General features: G+C 51.0%; 3 protein-coding genes across 7 annotated transcripts; 2 read left to right on the forward strand and 1 right to left on the reverse strand.

The window, feature by feature from the left end:
* The first annotated feature begins 25 nt into the window (after positions 1 to 25).
* Positions 26 to 2,450, forward strand: MRPL55 (mitochondrial ribosomal protein L55). The gene is made up of 4 exons (XM_040695456.2): positions 26 to 66; positions 510 to 579; positions 1,929 to 2,100; positions 2,198 to 2,450. The coding sequence occupies exons 2-4, from the start codon at positions 554 to 556 to the stop codon at positions 2,339 to 2,341; spliced, it is 342 nt and encodes a 113-aa protein (XP_040551390.1). The 5' UTR covers positions 26 to 66; positions 510 to 553; the 3' UTR covers positions 2,342 to 2,450.
* Positions 2,451 to 2,598: 148 nt separating this feature from the next.
* C1orf35 (C1orf35 homolog) lies at positions 2,599 to 6,015 on the forward strand. Of its 4 annotated transcripts, none has more exons than XM_046933941.1 (9): positions 2,599 to 2,890; positions 3,441 to 3,546; positions 3,627 to 3,777; positions 4,464 to 4,509; positions 4,593 to 4,672; positions 4,800 to 4,872; positions 5,070 to 5,149; positions 5,456 to 5,596; positions 5,667 to 6,015. In XM_046933941.1, exons 2-9 carry the CDS (start codon positions 3,453 to 3,455, stop codon positions 5,932 to 5,934), a joined length of 933 nt encoding a protein of 310 aa, XP_046789897.1. In that variant the 5' UTR covers positions 2,599 to 2,890; positions 3,441 to 3,452; the 3' UTR covers positions 5,935 to 6,015. The 4 variants fall into 4 exon arrangements, with proteins under 4 accessions (XP_046789897.1, XP_001232812.3, XP_015136624.1 ...); XM_001232811.7 differs by having other exon boundaries at positions 2,599 to 2,850; XM_015281138.4 differs by having other exon boundaries at positions 2,599 to 2,633; positions 3,396 to 3,546.
* Positions 6,016 to 8,705: 2,690 nt separating this feature from the next.
* Positions 8,706 to 20,702, reverse strand: ARF1 (ADP ribosylation factor 1). Of its 2 annotated transcripts, none has more exons than NM_001006352.2 (5): positions 20,599 to 20,702; positions 12,187 to 12,365; positions 11,364 to 11,474; positions 10,717 to 10,841; positions 8,706 to 10,279 (listed from the first exon to the last, which is right to left on the reverse strand). In NM_001006352.2, exons 2-5 carry the CDS (start codon positions 12,332 to 12,334, stop codon positions 10,118 to 10,120), a joined length of 546 nt encoding a protein of 181 aa, NP_001006352.2. In that variant the 5' UTR covers positions 12,335 to 12,365; positions 20,599 to 20,702; the 3' UTR covers positions 8,706 to 10,117. The 2 variants fall into 2 exon arrangements, with proteins under 2 accessions (NP_001006352.2, XP_040535753.1); XM_040679819.2 differs by lacking the exon at positions 20,599 to 20,702 and adding an exon at positions 15,696 to 18,044 and having other exon boundaries at positions 8,708 to 10,279.
* Positions 20,703 to 22,023: the final 1,321 nt, after the last annotated feature.

A 22,023-nucleotide genomic window follows, 5' to 3' on the forward strand; every position in this document is an offset into this window, starting at 1 on the left:
AGGGGGGTTCCCGTCAGCCCCTGCTGACGTCACGCGGGGCGGCCAGGCGGGAGGCTGCGCCGCTGGGTGAGGTCACGTGAGTGGGGCAAACCATGAGCGCGGAGTGGGGGGGGAGGAGGGGCGGCACGTGCTTTGTCCGTGAAGAGAAGGCGGTGTGAGGGGTCAGAACAAGTGGAGGGTGTGGGTTGGGGGCACCGCTGTGCTGGCCTGTGGTGGCGGGGACCGCGCTGTTATGGGCGGCGGGGGGACGGCATCACCGTGCGCTGAACCATTGTGGGGTGGGGGGTGGGGGAGACTGCTTGGGGCCAAACCATTGCGGGGTGGGGGGCGCCATCTTGGGGCAGGAGCGCACTGAGGGGCGGGCGCCATCTTGGGGCCGGTGTGAGGGGTGGGCGCCATCTTGGGGCTGAGGGTGGCTGAGGGCTGGGGGTGTCCCTGTGCTCGGCTATAGGGATGCTACCTTACGCCATCCATCCCCTGGTTCCGTTCTCAACTCTCCTTGTCTCTAGGTTGCCCGCAAGAGGCAGCACTGCATCCCCTTGCGCAGAGCACAATGGCGGCTGTGTGGAGAGTGCTGAGGTGAGAGGGGTGCTCTGCCCTTAGGAGCCCCAGTCCTGTGTTTGAAGAGCGGGTTCATCACCTGCCTTGTGGTAATCAACCCTCACGCTCTCAGGAGAGATACTATGTATTTTGGGGTTGTCCAGGCCTGGTGCTTGGTGCTTTCCCACAGGTCAAGCTCAGTCAGGAAACTGTCGACACAGTATTTATTCACAGAAGTTACAAAGTTAGTAATTCTCCAGTTCTCACCATGATTGGTTGCAGTTCTTCATACGCTTAAAACATTGCTGGCTGTATACCTCCATTACTACCTGCTCAGGGGAAGAGCCTTCACCTGGCTGTGCTTTTTAGTGTTATAATGAAGGCACTGCAGCAAAGGATTCATGGGTTTTCTTTACAGTTTGTCACATCCCCTCAAGTATCACAGTCATTAAGGCTGGAAAAGTTTTTGACTGAGAGAGTGGTGAGGTACTGGAACAGCTGCTCAGTGAGGTTGTGGGTGACCCCATCCCTGGAGGTGTTCAAGGCCAGGGTGGATGGGGCCCTGGGCAGCCTGGTCTGGTATTAAATGTGGAGGTTGGTGGCCCTGCCTCTGGTGGGGGGGTTGGAGCTTCATGATCCTTGAGGTCCCTTCCAACCCAAGCCATTCTGTGATTCTGTGAAAAGACTACTCCTGATTAATGTTCCCTTCAAGGCCTCCTGACTCTGGGCGGTTGTTGGTTAAGGGTACCAAGTATTTGTTCTTCTGACACCTAATGCAGTGGAACTAGGTGATCTTGGAGGTCCCCTCCCACCCAAACCAATTCTGTGATGCCATCCAGAAAGACCCCGATGGGCTGAGCAGTTGGGCCCAGGTGAACCTCACGAGGTTCACAAATCTGAGTGCAAGGTCTGCACCTGGGTTGTGGCAACCCCTCCTGTCACATCATGGGATATAAGGATAGGGCACAGCCCTGCTGAGCAGGAGCTGGGGATACTGATGATGGGGATACTGATATTACAGCTGGGCATGAGCCAGCACTGTGCCCTCCCACCCCTAAAGCCAACCGTACCCTGCGTGCATCTGGAGCCATGTGTGACCAGCAGGGACAGGGAGGGGGTCTGTTCCTCTTGTCTGTGCTGTCAGACCTCACCTGGAGTGGTGCATCTGGATGGGGTTAGGATGAGATTTATGGCAGTGAGTCACAGGTTGCCCACGGAGCTGGTGATGCCCCATCCCTGCAGCCACTGGAGGTGAGGGAATGGGGCTGTGAGCACCTGATGAGCCGTGGGTGTCCCTGTGCCCTGCGGGGAGCGGGACCAGATGACATTTAAAGGTCCCTTCCAACTCGAATAGTGCTATGGTTCCACGTTTGCTTTGCCTCCCGCAGCGCCCTGCAGCCCCGCTGCCTGCACACCGCCTGCGGCCACCGCAACTCCAACCGCACCTCCGTCACCCACCTCCGCCGCCAGGTGTACGGCCGCCTCTACCCGCTGCTGCTGGTCCGCACCGACGGCTCCACCATCCACATCCGCTACAAGGAGCCCAAAAGGATCCTCATGGTAAGGGACTCAGCCCAACAAGAAGAGATGAGGGTAATCAGGGAGGGTGTTGCTTTGGGTGCTGCAGCCTCACTCTCTCCCATCTCTCCCTCCGCAGCTGCCCGTGGACAGCAGCACGCTGCCCGAGGCGGAGCGCAAGGCCCGGCTGCGGCGGCAGTTCCCCAGCAAGCTGCGGGCCAAGCAGGAGGAGGCCTTGGAGGAGCTGGACTTGGAGAAATACAAGAAATTTTGGAAGAAGTGAGGCACCGATTTGGGGTCACCCTCCCCCCCCCCCCAAGACTCCCTGCCAAGAGGTGGCTGATGGACACAGCTACAGAAATAAACAGAAGAGCCATTTTGTGAAGAATTTATTCGGGGGTTTCCGGTGGTTTTGCTTCATTTCACGACTGCTTTGGGCGGCTCAGGGCAGCACGGCCGTTCACTCCTCTCCCATCCTTCCCCCCGTACTGCGGTGGTACCGCCCGTCGCCCCTCCCGGTCCGGTGGTAGCGCCCGGGGCGGGGCTGCAGCGCGCGGGCCCCGCGGCCCGGAGAGGTGCGTGCCGGGGGAAGGGCCGGGCTGGGCCGGGGGGGGGGGGTCGCGGGTTGGGCCGTTTTCACCTCCAACGCCTTTGTGATCCTGGGGGTGCGGCCCCGGCTTTGGGGTCGCGGTTTCCCCCCTCCCTCCCATACCGCTGGGCGGCCTTCCCCAGGCCGTGCAGCCCCCCCCTTTGGGTCGTCCCAACTCATGCAGACCCCCATTGGCAGCCCAGGTAACCCCCCAGCCCACTCAGACCCTCATTACCAGCCCAGGTAACACCCCCAACCCACGCAGACCTCCATTGCCAAGCTACGTGCCCCCCTCTAGCCCATGCAAGCCCATTTCCAGCCCATGTGTCTCCAATGGGTCATGCAGTCGCCTCCCCCCAACCCTCTACAGATCCCATGTCCAGGCTTTGCAACCACCCCACCTGTTCCCCAAACCCATTCAAACCCCCATCTCCAGACTCCAACCCCACTGGCCATCCAACCCCCCCCCCCTCAAAGCTGTGCAACCCTTCCACCTCCAGACATTGCAGAATCCACCTCATACTTTGCCCTTCTCCCCTATTCTTTACATTTCCTACCCCCCTCAAGACCTCAGCGTAACCCCTGCTTTATACCTACAGCTCCTATGGCTCTAGGATTGCAACAGGAGGCACCTCCCTGCCCCCCTCCTCATTGCACTGCAGGGGAGCCCTGCATCTCCTTCACTCCCCCACAATGCATTGCTGGGGGAGCCCTGCACCTCCCCCATCCTCCCCCCATTGCACTTCAGGGGCAGCCTGCTGTTCTGCCATGATAACACGGCCCATCCTTGCAGCACCCCGTCACCATGTTCGGCTCATCCCGAGGAGGGGTCCGGGGGGGCCAGGACCAGTTCAGCTGGGAGGACGTCAAGACAGACAAACAGCGCGAGAACTACCTGGGTAAGGCCTTCATCCCCGGCCCTGTGTGTGGGGTGAAGATAAGGGGCTGAGGACAACGTGGGGCGGTTGTGTCCCTGCAGGAAACTCTCTGATGGCACCGGTGGGACGCTGGCAGAAGGGCAAGGACCTGACGTGGTACGCCAAGGGCAAGCAGGAGCCCGCCCCGCTGTCCCGCGAGGAGGAGCTGGCGGCCGTGCGCCTGGCTGAGCAGGAGGCCATGATGGCAGCACTGTGAGCACCCCCCTACAAATCCTCTGTGACACTCCCCCCAAAATAGACACTCTGAACCCCTCCGAAAAAAAACACCTGAAGGACAACGCAGTCGTTGGTCACCACCACCAAGAGCTCATGGTGTTGAACCAACGGAATGTCCTTTTATGACGAGGTCGCCCCTGTGGTTGTCAGGGGAAGCCAGTTGATGTTATCATTGGGGATTCCAGTCGAGCTCTCCATGCTGTTTCTCACAGCATGGAGAAACACAAGCAGGCAAAACCGTGGGGCGGTAGGTGAGCAGCAGGCTGACAGGTCTCAAGGGGTACAGCCAATGGGGTTCCGTCCGGCTGGCAACCGTGCATTGCTGGTGCCCTGGTTATCTGTAACGTCTTCATCAGTGGCTTGGATGTCGGACAGGAATGTGTTCTGAGCAAGTCTGGTGCTGCTGATACACTGGGAGGAGCTGCTGACTCCATTGAGGGTGGAGAGACCTTGTGGAGAGGTCTGGATCTTTCCAGGGCGTTAAGGAAAGGCTCTGCCCCATCGGGCAGCGAGCATGGAACGGTGGGCATGGAACAGTGGGCTCTCATACACAGGGATGGGGTTTGGGTGGTGCTGTGCAAAGCTGGGGGTTGGAATTGAGGGTCCTTGTGGGTCCATTCTGACCAGAGACGTGCTGTGACTCCATGGTTCTGTGACTCTAGGGGCTACAAGAACGTGAAGAGGCAGCCCACAGGCCTCAGCAAGGAGGTGAGGGCACCCCCGCTGTCCCTATAGGTCAGGGCATCCCCCATGCTCTGTGTTTTCATGGGGTCTCAACGCTTTGCCCACAGGACCTGGCTGAGGTGTGCAAACGGGACAGCACAGAGCGAGCCGAGGACGTGGATCGGCTGGTGGGCTTGGGCAGCTCCAGGTGGGCACCAAAACGCTGCATTTCAGAGCAGCTTTTTAAAAACAAAATGCAACTTTTATTGCATTTTATTGCATTTTATTGCATATATGCAATCCTGTGGCCCATGGATGTTGTTTTTGCCCCCCAGCGGCAGCGCCGGGCGGGTGATGCTCTCCAAGGAGGACAAGGAGGCGGCCAAGATGGGGCTCTCTGTCTTCACGGTACGTTGGGGTTGATGGGTGAGCATGAAATAAACACGAGTGTTTAGGTCGGAAGCGACTGCTGTGGGCATTTTCATTTGTTCCCAAAGTTAATATTCCCTTTTAAAGGCAGAGAGCCCTTTTATTCTGTGTGTGTCACTCAAAGCATTGGGCAGGCCCACGCGCTCACTCTGTGCTTTTCTCTGCCCGTGCTCCAGCACCAGAAGGTGTGCAGCAGTCCCGAGGCGTCTGGCTCCAAAAGGAAACAGGACAAGGAGGAGAAGGCAGAGGAGAAGCGGTGAGGACTGGGATGCGTCCCACACTGCCCAGCCCTGGTTGGTGGGTCAGAACCAGCCAGGAATGGCCCTGCTTCTCCTGACAGTATTGCACTGAAGCGAACATTTTGCATTGCTGCTTGGTTTGGGCTTGTTCTGCTTCAGTCTGAATGCCCCTAAACCTCTGAGTCACCCTCAAAACTCCTTTCTTTTACTGTTTCTCCTTTAGTAAAGGAGGCCTGGTGAAGGCCCAGCAGGGGTGGGTGTTTGGCACAGGAGGGGTTGGAGGGATTTGCACCCAGCGGTGCTGCCCTATTCTGCTCCCACAGGACGGAGAGCAGCAAGAAATCCAAAAAGGAGAAGAAGAAAAAGAAAAAGAAGAAACACAAGAAGGAGAAGAAGAAAGATAAACACCACAAGCGGGACGACACCCCGTCATCCTCCGCCTCCTCTCCAGACCAGGACGAGAGGTAGTGGGGTCGGTGGGGGAGGCACACAGCAGGGCTGTTCCCACGGGGTGACACCGTTCTGTCCCTGCAGACGCCACCGGAGGAAAGCCCAGGACCGCCCAGCATCCCACAGCGGCCGTCCCGAGGCGTCGCGGCACCGGCACCGCCGTGACACGGACTCCTCCCACAGCAGCGGCGCCTCGGGCAGGAGCCCCTCCTCCCGCCGCCGGAGGGCACGGAGCCGCAGCAGGAACGGCCAGCGGCACCCATCCCCGCGGCACAAGGGCAGGAGGAGGAGCAGGAGCCGATCTCGATCCCACAGGGCCAGACAGCGTCACGATACGGATTCGGATGACTGAGGGGTTTTGCTGGAAGGGATGTTCCGTAGGTTATATATTTTTTAAGGTTATTATCTAAATTAAAGTCACAGCTTTACAGTTGCTGGGTCTGGCTGTTGGGCGCTGGCCTCAGCGCAGCCTGGTTATTGCCTGCGTGTTACGATTTGGACACTGACACATCCCCTCTGTGGGATCTATAGCTGTCACCTTTGCTTCCCCTAAGTTAAACCTGGGGCAGCACCGGGAGCTCACCCTGCTGTTGGCTTCACCTGTGGTATATGGAAAATCAGAATAACACCATTACAGAATGGGAGCAAAACACAGCAGGTGCCTGGGTCCTGCCTCCATGGATCTGTCCTCTCCAGACCGACCTCTTTGGGATCCAGCATACAGCTCTGACCCCTGAAAGTCTTTAATTTGGGGACACCTGGGCGTGAGCCACCAGCAAGGCAGGAGGAAGCGGAGATGTCACAGCTGGGAGCTCTCAGGGGGGTGGCAGGGTGACACGCGTCCCTTTTGGCTGAGAAATTGCCTCTCTGGCTCAAAAGGAAAGCGCTGACATAAGTCCTTGGCAGATGGATGGGGTCGGGGCACCTCCTGCAGATGTATGCAGAGCTCTGTTCCCATCCGGGATCTGAAACCTCACAACGTAAATATGGGTATTTATGTGCTCGGCATGGGTTTGAAATCCGTAATTAGCAATATTGGTCCACGTGGAAAGGGGACATCCCGAGCAGCTCCTGGTTCATAGGGCCATCAGCACGGAGCACAAGGGCCGTGTTTGTGTGGGCCGTGATGCCATTCCTCCCACCCAAGACAGGGCTGTTCTGTGTGTCTTGGCAGACAAACGCCTCGTGCCGGGGAGTGGTGTCAGTTTGCACTTGGGCAGTTTTCAGGCTCTTCTGTTAGCCGAGGGGCTGTGCCACCGCGCTGCCAACAGCCCACATGGAACAAGGGCAGCATTCATCGCTGCGGGATGAGCTGGAATAAAGCCCTTCTGTCCCGCTCCCCTCCTGGCTGTGGGTGTGTGCTTAACCCAGCTGCTGCGGGCAGCAGATGTTGCATGGATTCTTTTTTTCCCCTTGAGATGTTTTTTTGGGTGGGGTTGATGCCCTGTTTGCAGGACCATGGTGTGAGTCTTCGTCATCTGAGCGGCTGCAGCCCCACATCCACATGCAATCCATGCGAGTCCAGATCTTTTCCATGAGCTTGCTGCTTTCAGGGTCACCTACTGCTGCTTCTTGGGGTCTGGGCAGTGCCCGATGCCCACTGGGAGCATCCCAGCACAGGGCAGCGGTGGGAAAGCGGAGCACAGCTGTGCTGCCTGGGGAAGGTTAATGCAGCTCCAGGCTGTAAAGGGAACTAAAAGCACGAAGTCTGCACCAATCTCAGGGCCCATTTTGGGGCACTGCTCCCCGGTGCCCTCATCCAGCTTCATTTTCTAGCAGGGCAGGGTGGGAGCTGCCGGCAGAGCTGGCTGAGGTGGATCCTCCCAATGGGGGCACGAGGAGCTGAGCGCTTTGAAGGTGAGGGTCAGAGAAGCCACCTGAGGTGGCTCACACCATCCCGGGCTGCGTCCCCTCCTGCAGTCCCTAATTCTGCTCCCACCACTCCCATCTCCAAGCGCTGTGTGAAGGCGGCACCTATGCCTATTTCATACCCCAACCCCATATCCTAAGGAGCAAAAGGCTTTGAGAAAAGGCAGAAAGGGATGTGAAGGATCCTCACCCCATCCCCGCCTCAGGGCTGTGCAGCTATCCAGCTGCCTCTGCTTTCCTGCCCAAGCTGCTACACAGGTTCCTGTGGACAGGGAAGGATGGATGGCTAAAATCCCCATGGGCTTGGCCGAGCCCAGGCCAGAATAAAGCTGGTGCTGCCTCGAGGGCTACTCCCACATCTCAGTGATCCCAGATAACATCACTATGTTCCTCATCTCTTCCTCCTTCCAGCATGGGCTGTATGGCTGGGGCAGGCTGGACACCACGCAACCCTCACAGCAACACACCTCGCACAGAAGTTAATGTACAGACATCCACACGCCCAGGAGGATCTCTGCTGTTGGTGGTTACGGTGCTGGAGCACAGCAGAGCATCCGCCTTTACGGAGGCGTGGGAGGATGGAGGAGTTGGGGGCTCTGCTCAGTGACAGCAGCAGAAGAGCTGGCCCTTCAGGTTCAGTTCCCTCCCAGAACAGGAATAAATAGATGCCCTGCTCAGCTAGGCACGCACAGAGCCTGATTCAGAGCTTGAAAGTCCAGGTGAGACAAACAGCTTTGAAAGAATAACCTGACTTACAAGAATTTTGCAATCCCTTGTCACTGTTTGCTTAACACTGATTACCATTTACTACCGAGATGAGCTCAGAGTAGCCCTTGCTGGGAACCTTGAATAAACCCAATCGCTGCCTGCAGCACCCCCAGCACCTCACTCTGTGAGCCTCTCTCTGTACGAGGGCAGCCAGTCCCAGAGTGAAGCAGTGCTCAGTGGAAGACCATCTCATTTAACTCTGAGAAAAGCAGTGTCAGGTCAGCAGCCCGCAGAGCTCAGCGCTCCCAGCCCTGTCCCCCTGCCAGCCCCATTCTCCCCCCTTGTGAGCCCTTGCTGTCTAACCCACACAACACGTCCCACCTTATGCTTTTCCAGCCTGTGTGAGGGAGGCAAGAAGTCAACTGCAGCTCCAACCAGGAGGACATGAAAGAGGCAGAGAGTGATGGGGCTACACACGAAGCTGACAGATGCCCTTAAGGCAGAGCAGGGACTGTACAAAGATGATAGAGAACACCACGATACCAGTGCAAGTTTCATGAAACTTTTTATTCAACAAGTATTTCATTATGATTTTGCCAAGATGATCAAATGAACAGCAAGGCATAAAAAACATGAAATAGTTAAGAGATTTTATTCTAATAGCTTTAATTACAGTGCTTGTTTGTCGAAATGAAAACTGAAAACAAGTATACAAAACAGTTGATTACTAATCGTGTATTGAAAGCAATAAAGGTTTCCACAACACTAAACAAACCAGTTCTGATAGTTCCTCAAGTTAAAGTTGAACAGCTCCAGCTTCTTCAGTGTTTATCAAAATACAAAAGAAAAGTAAAGAGGTCTTTTTTTCTGATGGCAAATCTGAACCTTGCAGTATGAGGGATGCCAAGGGTTTTCACACATATACAGATATGGGATTGTTCCAAAATGGGATTGAATACTTCTAGAGTGGAATGACTCTCCTAACTCTCATGCTTTTTTTATTCCCCTAGACACTATACATAGATGTTTGGTGTTTTTCATGGCAATTCTTACTTAAGTACAGTACTTTCTGACTATAGAGCTTAGGACTAGTACAGGCTGTGCTTTCTGTGGAAAAGTTTGCCTTCTGGAGTGGTTTACACACAAAAGTACAAAACACCTTTGACGAACACAACAGGCTAAAAATGTGACTTCCAGAAATGATTCAAGTTCAATGGATGTGATCAATCTCACCTGAACCAAAAGGCAGAGGTTTAGTGTGAGTCGGCCAACTCATCTAAACCAGGTCAGACAAATCTTAGAGCAAGTATGAACAAACATGAGCTAGAGAAAGAGCCAGAGATCTGTTGGTTACGACCTGTGTTCTAACCCAGTGGAGCTAACCTGGTGTCAGCCGCTGCTTCACCGTTACCAAAGAATCAGGAGCCACCACCTCAGAGCTAGAACAGCAGAAGCTATGGCAAACCTTTGTGTCTTGAAGTGTTTTTACTTTTCCTCGACTATTAAAAAAAAAAAACAACATACAGTATTCAGGTTAAAAACCAACCACCAAAACGGACCTCACAGATCTCACAACCCATCCGAGATAGTATTCAGCTCTACTGCACAAGGACCACTGGCAACCCCTATGTTAAGCCACTCCATCCCTTCCAAGTACTAAACAGTGAGTTGATTCTTTACAATAAAAAAGCTGAGTAATATTGCATAGGAGTACCAGAAACTGCCTCATTGGAAACAAAAACTATTTACATTAAATAAGAAACCTAACTGTTTTCTGGCTTGTATTTGCCACATTTACAGCATGATGCAATATATACTGTGACAAAAGAAATGAAAACAGCTTCCGGCACTCAATACCACAAAGTAGCACAGTTTGCCACATTAGAGTAAAGCGAAGGGCGAATAGGAGGAAATAAGAGGGAGGGGTGGAAAAAGAGGGAAGAGGAAGGTTTATGGTTTCATTTCTGGTTTCGGAGCTGATTGGACAACCAGTCCAGTCCTTCATAGAGCCCGTCTCCACTAGTGGCGCAGGTGGCCTGGATGTACCAGTTCCTGTGACGAAGAGAATGCAGTCCGAGTTTGTCTGTGATTTCTGCTGCATTCATGGCGTTGGGCAGGTCCTGCAGAGGAACAAGAGATGTTTTTCTCTCCTGCCAGCTGAGAAGCAACGCTCGCCCTTCCTGAACTATTAGTTCTGACTGACCGTCAGCTTTAAACCCGCTTTATGAAGTTAGGAATGCTCAGTTACAGCTCACGTCCCGTTTCATTCACTTTCCACTCAGGAAATGTTTTCTGCAGCTGCAGCTTTGATTTAACCTCAACTGTTATCAGGAGGCAGTGCTCAGCTCAGCACTGCTTCTGTCTGTACTCCATTTTCCTGTCCCTAAAAAAGGACTCGTACAGCTTTTTCACCCTTCTCGAGTGAGCCTGCACAGCTGATGGAAAGCAAGCTATGCCTCCTGTAAGTTCACCCACAGAAAGTGCTTTTCAGCTAAGAACACAAATACACCGCATGCTTTCAGGATTTCTTACAGCAAGACACCTTCCTTTGGCATACCTGTTTGTTAGCAAACACTAATAGAACAGCATCTCTAAGCTCATCTTCTGCCAGCATTCTCATCAGCTCTTCTCTGGCCTCGTTCACTCGTTCTCTGTCATTACTGTCAACCACAAAAATCAAACCTAGGAGAAAACAGACAGTAAGCATAAGCACGCAGCATGTGCTGTTTTCATGTGATACGTGGTTCTGAACATCAAAATTAAGCTGTGAAAAGAAACTATATGAAAAAATAAAGTTTGTATTGTTGTAATCTCGTGTCTGAGAGAAAGCCTGCTCTTGCCAGGAGCTGGTGAGAACAAGCAGTTGATGTGCGTGCTTTTGGAACTTGTTCTCCAGCTACAGAACCACTCAATATTTTCCAATGAGAAGCATCTCTTGAAATCCTGTGACAGGACTCTAATGCCTGCATATTAAAGGCACAGCAGTGGGAGAAGTGACAAGCTCTCAGTTCACAAGGCTGCTACAGTTTGTAGGAAACAAGATGTAAGACTGCTCTGAAGTGATGGGTGGGAGCTGTGACGCTTACATAGGAGCAGGAATTCTAACTCAGTGATTCAGATGGACAAAGGAGACTGCTTTCTAGATTTCCTCCCACCCCTCCTGCTCTGTGTTCTGAAGCCCATGATTTAAGTGTCAGCACTCACCTTGTGTGTTCTGGAAATAATGGCGCCAGAGTGGTCTGATCTTATCCTGGCCACCTACATCCCACACCGTGAAGCTAATGTTCTTGTATTCTACTGTTTCCACATTGAAACCTGAAATAGAAATCGTGGCAAAAATCTGTTAAAATGGGTACAGATCAACTACGTTTATTTAGCTACTCACGTTCAGCGTCACTACTAAAAACATCACCTTGAAGTTTAAGTCTGCTTTAAATAAACACTGAAGCCCCCTGAACAGCCAAACATGGGCTCTCTAGAACTGCTCCTCTCACCATCACCCCGCCCCACTTCGTTAAACTAATGAACTTAACAGCTGTAGCTGCTACTTGAGCAGTGAAAAAAGAATCAGAGCAAACTGTGTTATATTAAATAATAACAACAACAAAAAAAAAAACCCACAGGCTTTGGAGGACAGGAAATAAATCTTGGATCACAGTTCTCAGCCGCTCTCCTCCCAGATAACATGGAGGCACCCCTCCATTTCTCAGCCTTAAACACCTGAGGTCACAGCACGCTGAGCAGAAGGCAGCTGGCTGCCCCAGCCCACAAGGGGCCACCCCATAGGTGATGGAAGGGAGGGAATGCACAGGGGAAAAAAACAAGAAGAAAACAAATCTCCTGCCATGTGAGAAGATTTGGCTGTGCTATCCTCATACCGCAGCCTCAGCAACTGTTCTGATAGCAAAGTCAGGGTGCAGCACCACGTCACTTAAACCAGTAGTGCTGGCAGCAGAGGTGAGGCACTGCTGCAAACACAACACCCTGATCCCAAAGCAAGCAGTTGATATAAATATAAATGTCTTACCTATAGTAGGAATAGTAGTTACTATTTCACCAAGTTTAAGTTTGTACAAAATAGTCGTCTTTCCTGCAGCATCCAGACCAACCATTAGAATACGCATTTCTTTTTTGCCAAAAAGGCCTTTGAAGAGGTTAGCAAAAATATTTCCCATCTTGAGATATGCTTTCACTGGCCAGTGAAGTCTGGAGAAAGAGATCACAGTGTCACTCATGAGTCACCAAAGGCTGTGTTCAGACCTGGGCACAACCAGCCACCAAAAAGGCACCGGACAATACAGACCCGTGGAATCCCTGCCTGTGGAGACCAGGAATTCTCCCATATTGAAGCAAAACCAAGAGACAAACAGCTCTGCCAGAAGTTATCCCTGATAAAAAGACACTGCTCTGATTTCAGTATTAAACACTGCTCTTGAACTTTTCTGTTTGTTATTGGCTTTCAGCACAACAGACAACGTGGAGCACTTTGTCCCTCACTGTTCAGCTTAAGGTCTCACCAAAAAGCACTACTTTACCTGAAGTACAATTTTAAATGCATGCTCATGTCTTCACTGTTGTTCCTTCTTTTGAAAAGGAAACTGTGAACATGGCTTGGATTCACTTCTACTCAGGACAGTTTCCTTCCTCTTGAAACCTTTGGGAGTGGGCAGTGAACACAATGCCACACAAAGCAGCATTCTGTTCACTGACACTGGAGAACTTCTTTACGGAACCAACTATGTCTCCAAACCTTAACTACCAGAAATGACTGCTGCATAGGAAAGGTTTCTCCCTTCACTGTGGACACTCAGGAGGGATCAACAGCTTCAAGAGTTCCTGCTGGGGCTGAGGGCACCGCTGTGCTGTACTCTTGGAAGGGGCTGCAGCCCCAGTGTTGCTTTTCCACAAGGCCCTGCCATCCCAACCTGCCATCACACACGTCAGCACTGCAATCACCATGAACCATTATTCTGCTTGCATGAGATGAACAAAGCCGTCTGAAAGCTGTCGGATGTGGCTGGAGCTGTTACTCACTTCTACTGCTGCTTTGTCTAGCAATGCTGATGTAAGTTTGAAACAAATAAATCAAGTCCAGCTGAAAAACCACACTTAAGACAGCAGAAGCATACAGAGCCAAGACATGGAACGTTCAGGGGTTGGGTTTCCTGCAAACCCAGTCATAACTCAAATATGAACTCTGAATCAGCTCTCAAAGCTGTTCCGTGCTTTACACTGCAGTTGTGTGCTTGAAACACAATTCTCACAGGACATGTGCTTTCCAGAACTGCTATTCAAGACCATTAAACAAGCTGCAAAGCTGCAGACCAAAGCCTTGCCCCACTGCTCAGCTCTGCCTGCCCTGCTCAGCACCAGGAGGCCCCCGCTGCCCTGCCCCTCCCAGGAAGTATGCTGGAAGCGACTCTGAACCCCAAAGCTGAGCACTGCAATGTGAACAGAGTCACATGTCTCAGCACAAAGCAGCCTCACAGGGCAGAGTCCACACCAAAGTTTCTGCAAGACAAACAGCACTTCTGAAGTTGTAACTCGTGTCAGATTGTTCATTTCACACGCTGAAGCTCAGGGTGATTGGAACTTTACAGCTCCATCAGCCAGAAGGGCAGCCTGTGGAATAAAACCAAATGGAAGTTTTGGAAGTTCTATTATTTCACCATTTCCTTCGTATTTCTGAATCACTACCATGAATATTCAACTGCCACTTGAATCTATATGAAACTTACATAAACAGGAAAGTTAATTAGGAAGTAGAGAAAACAGTTTTGCTGGAGTCCTTGTTTACCCAAATCATTCACAGCAGGAAATGTCTCTCCCCAGCAGCTCTGGCTGGGATGGAGGCTGTGGGGCTTTCCTTTGTCTGCTGCCTGTGCTGACTGTATCTGCTGCTTTATCTGAAAAAAAATGCCAGGGCTGAAGTGTTACATCAGACCAGAGCTCTTACAATACACCAAAATGGTGCTTCTGCAGAAGAGCCTTAAGCCCTGCAAGAGCTTCCCCCCCATCTCCCCTCCCCACCCACCCCCCCCATGTAAAAGCCTAATTGTCTGTTAAATGCTTGGGACCAAAGGCAGCAACCAGTTAAGAGAACCAAACCTTAGCATTTAATCCACCCCTCAGAGAAGCCATGCTGCCAAACACACTGCACAGCCTTGGCTCTAACAGTGATGAATCCCACTGCATTTCCCTTTTCCTGGCAGCTCACCAGTTCCAGGCTGCTTTATAGGAGTACGGGATATCAGGAGAAGCCCATGTGCAGAACTCCTCCACACTGATGTGGCTCCTATCAAAAAGCTGTTGGATGCTGCCGTGGCAGTAGAGAAGGTGTCTGTCTGTGTGTCCTTCCTCTAACAGCAGCTAGCATGTCTGCTTGCTATCACAGGAAAGGGAAGCCTGCTTCCCTCAGGAGGCCATCTCTGTCAGTACTGTGTAACACCACGCTAAAAGAGCCAATGCACCTTGAGTTCTTTCCTCCCTGCCTGTAAAATCTTCAACCAAATGAGCAGCAGGACCATGACCAGTCCCTCAACAGCCAGGTGAGAAGCAGGGCAGTGCCCAGCCCTCTGACAGCTCAAACTCCACCACCACGCAGACAGTGCTGCCACAGCCTGGAACTGCTTCCCAAGACTCTGCTGTCACCCATTAGTACAACTCAGCTGAGGGATCACACGATTACTTCCAGTGTACTTCAGAGCTGAATCTGCTTAGTTCAATTCTCATTTCAGTCCGTTAGTCAGACCAGGACAAAAACATTCCAAAAATATGGCAAAATTTTAGAGTCTGTTAGGTTTATCAAGTAATCTTGTCACTTTTCAGCCATCTTAAAACATCCGCAACCTGTATCACAGAATCATAGAATGGTTTGGCTTGGAAGGGACCTTTAAGATCATCTAATTCCAACCCCCTGCTATAGGCAGGGACACCTGCCTCTAGACCAGGCTGCTCAAAGCAATTTCAATCAACAGCCCAAGCCTTCTGCAGAGCTAGCATGCACGCTGCCCCAGCACAAGGCCCAGCACTGCTCCCAACCACGCCTGTGTGCCTGCACAGCTCTCTTCCTGCTCACCTTCACCTACCCTACTCTTCCAGAGGTGTGCAGCAGCAGAAACCTGCTGGGCAGGTTCAGAAAAGCTATAGTGTCATTGGTAAATAGCAAGAGAGAGACATTCACTGGGTAAGGCTGCAGTTCTGTTGCAAGGAAGCCAGGCATTTTCAGCAGCCTGTTTTCTAGTAAGTGATACGGTTAGATAAGCCATTCCGAGGACAGGGAGCCTTTTTCAGAGGCTTGGTATAATGAGTTAAAAATGAATGAGCATCTGCCAGAGCAAGCAGACCAGTGCCTGTTAAAGCAATACAGCCCATGAGTAACAACCAGAATTTGCCTTTATTAATTGAAAGGGGTTAGAATAAGAGCTCTGAGGAGCATCTCAAGACCAACAATCATTCAGCATTTAATCTTCTGTAGCACTCTGTATTTAGAATGCATTAATGTGTGGTTAATGCCATTTCATTCAGAGCCCTTACCCTGAGACATCACATGTCTTCCCAGATGCACTGCTAGCTAAAGAGCCATCCCACAGCAGTATGACCACAGGGGCACGCAGTGTATCGAGGAAAGCACAGCTGTGTCTTGAAATCCTTGCCTTTAAACATAGCATAAAAGACCAAAATTGAAGGTTATTTAATTAGCAAAATTATGCCTGCACTATAGAAATACATTTATTTCCCTTCTACACACCAACCCTTAGCACGCAAGGCTTCCAAAGTGGCTGAAGTAGGGCTCTGAACTTGGCAGGCAGTGCAATAGAAGTTGCTTCATGCAATCATTTTGGCAATCTGTTCTCTCCCTTTGATAAACAGCAGCAGCAATAAGGTCAGGCAAGAAAAGCTCAGCCCCAGCACACGGCCACGCAGAAGGCACCTGCTGCCTCTGAGCTGGGAAACTTCCCCCAGGAGGTTCCCATCTTTGCTTCAATGCCTGTTTCAGACAGAGACCACCAGTGTCCCTACCAACCTGACATCAGCACTGACTCCACTCCTAACATAAGAACAAAAAAAAACCCGAATCAAACCCATAATTCCTAAAGTGGAATTAATACAATTTGATTCTATCAGCCATAGGAAAACAAAAGCTGATCAATTTGTTACTTAACAGAAATATCAATCTGAAATCCAGCCTGTTATCACTAGTTGGCTCATACCACCTTTATAGCATCTACACTGGAAGCTCAGCATGCAAAAACAAGCACGAAATCATACACAAGAGCACCAAACCCACGTGTAAATGAGAGGTGGGAAAACTTTTAAATCCAAGTAGAACAGCTGCTGCTGGTGTTACACATGAGACTGGGCAAAGAACTTCAATTTAAGTGCAAATCCAAGTTGGCAGCTTGTTCTTTACAATTTAAAGCGTGACTTCGAAGGGAACGTGAGAAGTGATCCAGCAAAGATTAAAACACTGCTAAAACCCGAGGATGAATTCAGGCCCACAGTTCTTCACATCACCTCTCTGTAGGCACAGGCTGTGAAGTACAGCTGTGCTCTTTGGAACCTGAAGCAATTTCCTTCCAGGTTAAGATGCTCTGTTACAGCTCACCAGACTTCCACATGTGGTAACCCGAGTGAGAGATGACCAAGTATCAACTTGAGGCCTCTGACTGCATGGCTTCAACCCTGGAATTTAGCTCAGATCATTAGATTTGATTTACTGGAGACTTCAGAGCATCCTGATGTCATTAGGCATAAACTAAGCACAAAATCCGGGAGTAGCTGATATGTCTGTTGGGTTTCCATCAACAGGAATGCATCTCCCCACTTGGGGCTGGTGGTGCAGACATCCTCAGTGATCAATACGTTATTTGCCTCCCAAAGAAGCTCAGAAGTACTTGCACAAAGCATCATGTAAAACACAAGATGCAGTTACATAACCGCACTCCCACGTGAAGAGGCACAGCTAGATGTGGTCTGCAGAGGTTTGAGAAGACCAACTGAAAGGCACCCAACCACACTGCATGCCTGAGGCAGATGGAGGACACGTCAACCGCCAGCGAGAAATGAGGTAATGAAAATCCAACGCGGAGCTGCTCCTGATGTAGCACCTTCAATCAACATAAGTAGGCTGAACATCTTGCTGTCTATACACATTACCCAGATATAGCACTTCCCAAATGCTGTACCAGCCTCTTGAGAGCACCGGGCTCAGAGTGGCAGGAAAACAAAATAATTCCATTTACAAGATCAAGGCAAGGGCAGAGGAAAGAGGGAAGGTTTCCTTTGGGGTGACGACCACTTCCTTGATACCACAAGAACTCAATCCAAAAAAAAAAAAAAAAAAAGGCAGAAAAACAGGAAAAAAAAACCAATAAAACAGCATCAAGCAAAGAGGGCAGGCTGCTCAACTCCAAACTCAAAACAACAACCAGCCCTGGCCTTACTCTCACCTTGATGTAGAGGCCGCCACTTCTATTTCAAAGCCAAATCTCAAACTATTTTAAGCAACTGCATGCAACCACACGTAACTCTGAAGTGTATTTTTTCAATGTATTGGTTTGTACATCTGCTCTGAACGACATTTTCTTTAAGGGACAGGGGGGCGAGCACAAGAAGGGCCATAGCTGATGGTTTCTGAAGAATTTCGTGGCTTCCCTGCAGACTACTCAGGAAATAAAGCAGTGCCAACAATTCATAACACCCAGATCTGACTGACTCCACATTCACCTGTCGGATGTGGGCACTGCTGTGGGAATGCAGCATTGAGAAAGCATTTCTTTTCAGTCAGGCTTTGAGCAGTTTTTCAAGGCTGAACTATTCACACGTTTAAAATCTCCAATTCTAAGCCAAATAACCTGTTATTCATTCCTACCAGCTGGGCACTAAGTCAACGTTTACACTCACATTAGAAATGGCAAGAACTCGCTGGAGAGCTTCAGTAATGAAACTGGCTTTTGGTTTGGGGAAAACGTCAAAGCAGAGCCTACACAGCTAACTAGGTACAAGACCAGGGTATGAATAAGAGCTTCGTTAGGCGTGAGTTTAATGAGAATCGAAACATCAGCAGAGCTATTGCCACAGTCCTTCAATGTGTTAGAAACAAGAAACAGAAATGGATACTTGCAAGCAAAAACAGAAATATGCTGAACAACAGAAAAAAAACAGCTGCTGGAATAGGAAGCCGATTATAAACCTCTTTACTCATCAATTAAAAAAGGGAATAATGGCAGAGGGCAGCGCCTCGAATAAAAGCTCTGCAGCATTCCAGTAGCAAAGCTTTGGCAAAGCCTTCCATAGATTTCTAAAAATGAATCAGAGCTATTCCTTCTAAGAAAAAGTGGACTGATCTTCACCAACTTCATCCACTGCAAGGAAATGAAACCGACTCCCGTGAAGGCTGATGAAATCTGTAAGAATGCTACCTTTAAAAGCTGCTGATACATGCAAAGGTGGACTTTCATTTTTACACCGGTCTTCTATTTTTAAAGAAAGGTTCTCTCAGCTTCAGCACTGCCAATTCAGCTGAAGCCTTGCATTATGAGCTTCTCCTTCTTTCACCAATTAATGTAACCAATAGCTCACCTGATAACTGTGCCTCAGTGCAATGTATGAGTGCTGCTTAAAGCAGGTTTTCCAACAGGTGTAACTGGAGTACTACAATTATAAGGTCTGGAATGCAGCCCCCTGTCCCCCCCATTGTGTCTGCTTTGAAAAACCACAGCTCCAGGCCTTCCCCTTTTCACTGACTAACACAGGGAGCTGCATGTGCCAAGCAAGAACACAGCACTTCTGCCCTAACCCTTTTCAGATCTGTGTTGTATTTCACAACCAGGCAATCTCCAAAACCCAGCAAAAAGCTTGAAGTGCTGGGGAGAGATTTACCTTCTTTTATTTGTGTTTTACTCCCAATTCCAGGCTCTCAGTGGTACGGTCCAGCAACTATCAGATACACCATAGGCTACCATGGCAGTGAATGGTGTCCCAAGAAGAGCTGACATCTGCTTGAGTCACTTTTCCATCTTCTGTCATAGCAGAAGGGACATCAAACACAGAAAACCAATAGAGCTGAAGAGGTTCAAGTGAGGCAAGCTACCTCACCCTTTCACCCAATGTAATTGCAACAACAGACAAAGCAGTCCAACAGGGTTCTGGAGCACAGGGTGTTATTTTTAACACAAGAAACCCAAGGCATTGTACCAGCCTCCCAAACTTGGGTTTCAAAGAATCCCTTCCTTTCTGTACCTGTAAGATTATGAGTACTTGTATTGACAAGTTGATTACAAAACCCATGAAGCAATCCTCCAGTCCTGCTGGAGTTCCTTTCTCCTACAGAAGTGTTTCAAATCAGTTGTAAAAACAGTAATGGCCACATCGCCAAATGACCTTGAGCAATTTACTTTGACTTGGGTTTCTTTGCCTGAAAAATAAGGTTAATAGAACATATTGCAGAGGGACGTTGCAGCCCTACAGCTTGCAAAACAAAGTTCAAAGTATGCAATAAATCGTTTGCATTTTAGTTATCGACAAAGTTACATTTCAAAACAAGGTCTCTGGATAGAACTCTAATCAACCTGTGGAATTTGCTTTGGCAAAAAACCTAGCAGCAAAGCAGCAAGGTCAATGACAAACACAACATTTTGGTGGTTTTATGGTCCAGTAAAATTTTAGTCACCCTGTAAAGGGGTTCCTTCAGAAAGAGGTTCCCATTGCTAGCCTACCACTTCATCAGATGGAGGTTATCAGCCTGAAGTATCACCTTAACCACTCACAGAGACATAGCAGTGTGTTTTCAGACAGAATGTAATATCCTCCCATTGGGGGGCTGCCGTGCCAAGGAAAACTGATCTCCCAGGGCACCAGACCCGAGCAATGGATACCAAACTGAGACTGCGGCAGGCTGAAGCTGAACTTCTTCCCAGCAGCCCAGCACGAAGCCCCACTCGGAGCCCAAGGCTCAGGAACTAAGAGGAGAACAGCTTTCGGCTAACCCGAAAACCAGGCAACCTCTCCCCGCATCCCATCCGCGGGCGGGGCCGAGGCCGGAATGGGTTTGAGGAAGAAGAGAGGAGAAAGCCATTCCGCCTCGCTCCGGGAAGGGGGAGGGGAACGGCGCGGCCCCCCCCCCCCCGACATCTGTCCCTATGAACGATCCACCCACCCCCCCAACTCAACCCCCCACCCCCCCCACCCTAAACGAGCGAACGGAGGCGGATGGGGCAGCACCGCGGCCTCCTCCCCGCCTGCAGAACGGCAGGAGGAGACAAAGGCAGAAGGCAGCCGGAAAGCAGCAGGCCCCGGGCCTCCCCTCAGCGCAGGGCCGCCGCACCTCCCCGCCGCCCGCGGGCCTCGGCCTCCCCCGCTCCACCCAGCGGCTGTGGGCGGATACGCCGGGCGACGAGAAGGAAAAAGGGACAGAAAGAGGGCAACGGAGACCCACCGGTGTCAGCTGCTGCCCCGGGCAGTGGGTCTGGCTGTCCTCGGGCTGTCCCGCTCGGAGCCGGCTCCCCCCGCGCTGCTCAGCCGCTCTCCGCCCAGGCACACAAGATGGCGGCGCTCCGGGGCCACGTCAGTGCCAGCGCGCGGGGCAGCATGGGTAACAGAGGATGCAAGGGGGGCGGGCATTCGAGTAAACCCCGCCCACCATCTCACCACGCCCAATCAGCGACCACGCCCCTTTAGGTGTGGGGTTTGATTGACGTGTACCCTTAATGATGGACGGGCAGGAGGGAATGGGGACGCAGAGTTGTGGAAGCTAAAATTCACGCGGCTTGGATGCTCCAGAGAGCGCAGTAGAAACAGATCTGGTAGTTGGGAATGGTTTCCTTTCCTCTTTGGGTTACTTCAAGGTAAATTGAGGCCATGTGCTGTCCCAGGTTAACTCCTAAGTACTGCCTTTATAAACACAGGCATTGGAGCTTTAAAAGACAGCAGGCAGCCATGAAAACGGCTGATTCTGGATTCCCCCACAGTGCTCAGAAGATGTGAGCGCCCTGAAGCCCTCCCTCCACCTCTCCAACAGGGCTGTAAGTGCCCGCCAGCTGAGCACGCTCAGCATTCCCATGCACTGGAACCTGAAGTGCAAAGTGGGGCTGAGTCCTTCAGCATCCTTCCTTTCCTCACCCAGCAGCTGCAAGGAGAGCAAACCAGTTCTGTTCCCACACGGGGTTCATTTTAGCTTGCCCACCGGGCTGTGTTCCGTAACCAACTCTTCCCGTGTGCGTAAACTGAAGTGGCGATAAAGGATGTAAACGCCTCAACGCCAAACCTTTGAGGAACAGCCCATATTTCCCAGCCCATGCCCATATAAAACACTGCCAGCCTTCATGACCTCGCAAATGATGCGTCCCACGTGTTTACTTGGCTCAGATTGCTTTTAGCAAAGCATCCCCAAGTGATGCTTCTGCTAAACGAGCACTTAGTGGCCAAGAACATGGAGAAGGACCCAGGAAAATCATAGCATCATAGAGCTGGAAGGGACCATTAAAGGTCATCCAGTCCAACTTCCCCACAATGAAGAGGGACACCACAGCTCAACCAGGGTGCCCAGGCCCTGCTCCAGCCTGGCCTTGAAAGTCTCCAGGTGCTTGAATCCCTCCTTCTCCCCATATTTCCTACCAAGTCCTGCTGTCAGGAGCTCCTGGCACTTACATGTCTCAGAATCACCCCCTGAGAACAAAACCCCATTGGCGGATGTATCCCCTTGGCCAAGAGCACTGGCTGGTGTAACAGTGTGATCTCCATGCCTGGTTGCTGAAGCAGATCAGGACAGTGCTCTGCACTAAAAATAACCCTCCTCTTCTCCCCCCACTTTCTGTTATTTTTAACCCAGAGCAGCTCTTTGCTTTGACTCAGTGCATGGAGA

The sequence above is a fragment of the Gallus gallus genome, chromosome 2 (assembly GCF_016699485.2).
Source record: "Gallus gallus isolate bGalGal1 chromosome 2, bGalGal1.mat.broiler.GRCg7b, whole genome shotgun sequence".
NCBI classification, from domain to species: Eukaryota; Metazoa; Chordata; class Aves; order Galliformes; family Phasianidae; genus Gallus; species Gallus gallus.

What these genes read in the sequence shown, in the direction of transcription:
- MRPL55 (XM_040695456.2), top strand. Translation starts at nt 554, where the DNA reads ATGGCGGCTGTGTGGAGAGTGCTGAG. An exon ending in GCTGTGTGGAGAGTGCTGAG is followed by an intron (nt 580 to 1,928) that starts GTGAGAGGGGTG and finishes TGCCTCCCGCAG; the next exon opens with CGCCCTGCAGCCCCGCTGCC. An exon ending in AGCCCAAAAGGATCCTCATG is followed by an intron (nt 2,101 to 2,197) that starts GTAAGGGACTCA and finishes CTCCCTCCGCAG; the next exon opens with CTGCCCGTGGACAGCAGCAC.
- C1orf35 (XM_046933941.1), top strand. Translation starts at nt 3,453, where the DNA reads ATGTTCGGCTCATCCCGAGGAGGGGTCCGGGGGGGCCAGGACCAGTTC. An exon ending in GAGGCCATGATGGCAGCACT is followed by an intron (nt 3,778 to 4,463) that starts GTGAGCACCCCC and finishes CTGTGACTCTAG; the next exon opens with GGGCTACAAGAACGTGAAGA. An exon ending in TGGGGCTCTCTGTCTTCACG is followed by an intron (nt 4,873 to 5,069) that starts GTACGTTGGGGT and finishes CCCGTGCTCCAG; the next exon opens with CACCAGAAGGTGTGCAGCAG.
- ARF1 (XM_040679819.2), bottom strand. Translation starts at nt 15,829, where the DNA reads ATGCTATGTTTAAAGGCAAGGATTTCAAGACACAGCTGTGCTTTCCTC. An exon ending in AAGACATGTGATGTCTCAGG is followed by an intron (nt 12,366 to 15,695) that starts GTAAGGGCTCTG and finishes CTCTTTCTCCAG; the next exon opens with ACTTCACTGGCCAGTGAAAG. An exon ending in TTATTTCCAGAACACACAAG is followed by an intron (nt 10,842 to 11,363) that starts GTGAGTGCTGAC and finishes GTTTTCTCCTAG; the next exon opens with GTTTGATTTTTGTGGTTGAC.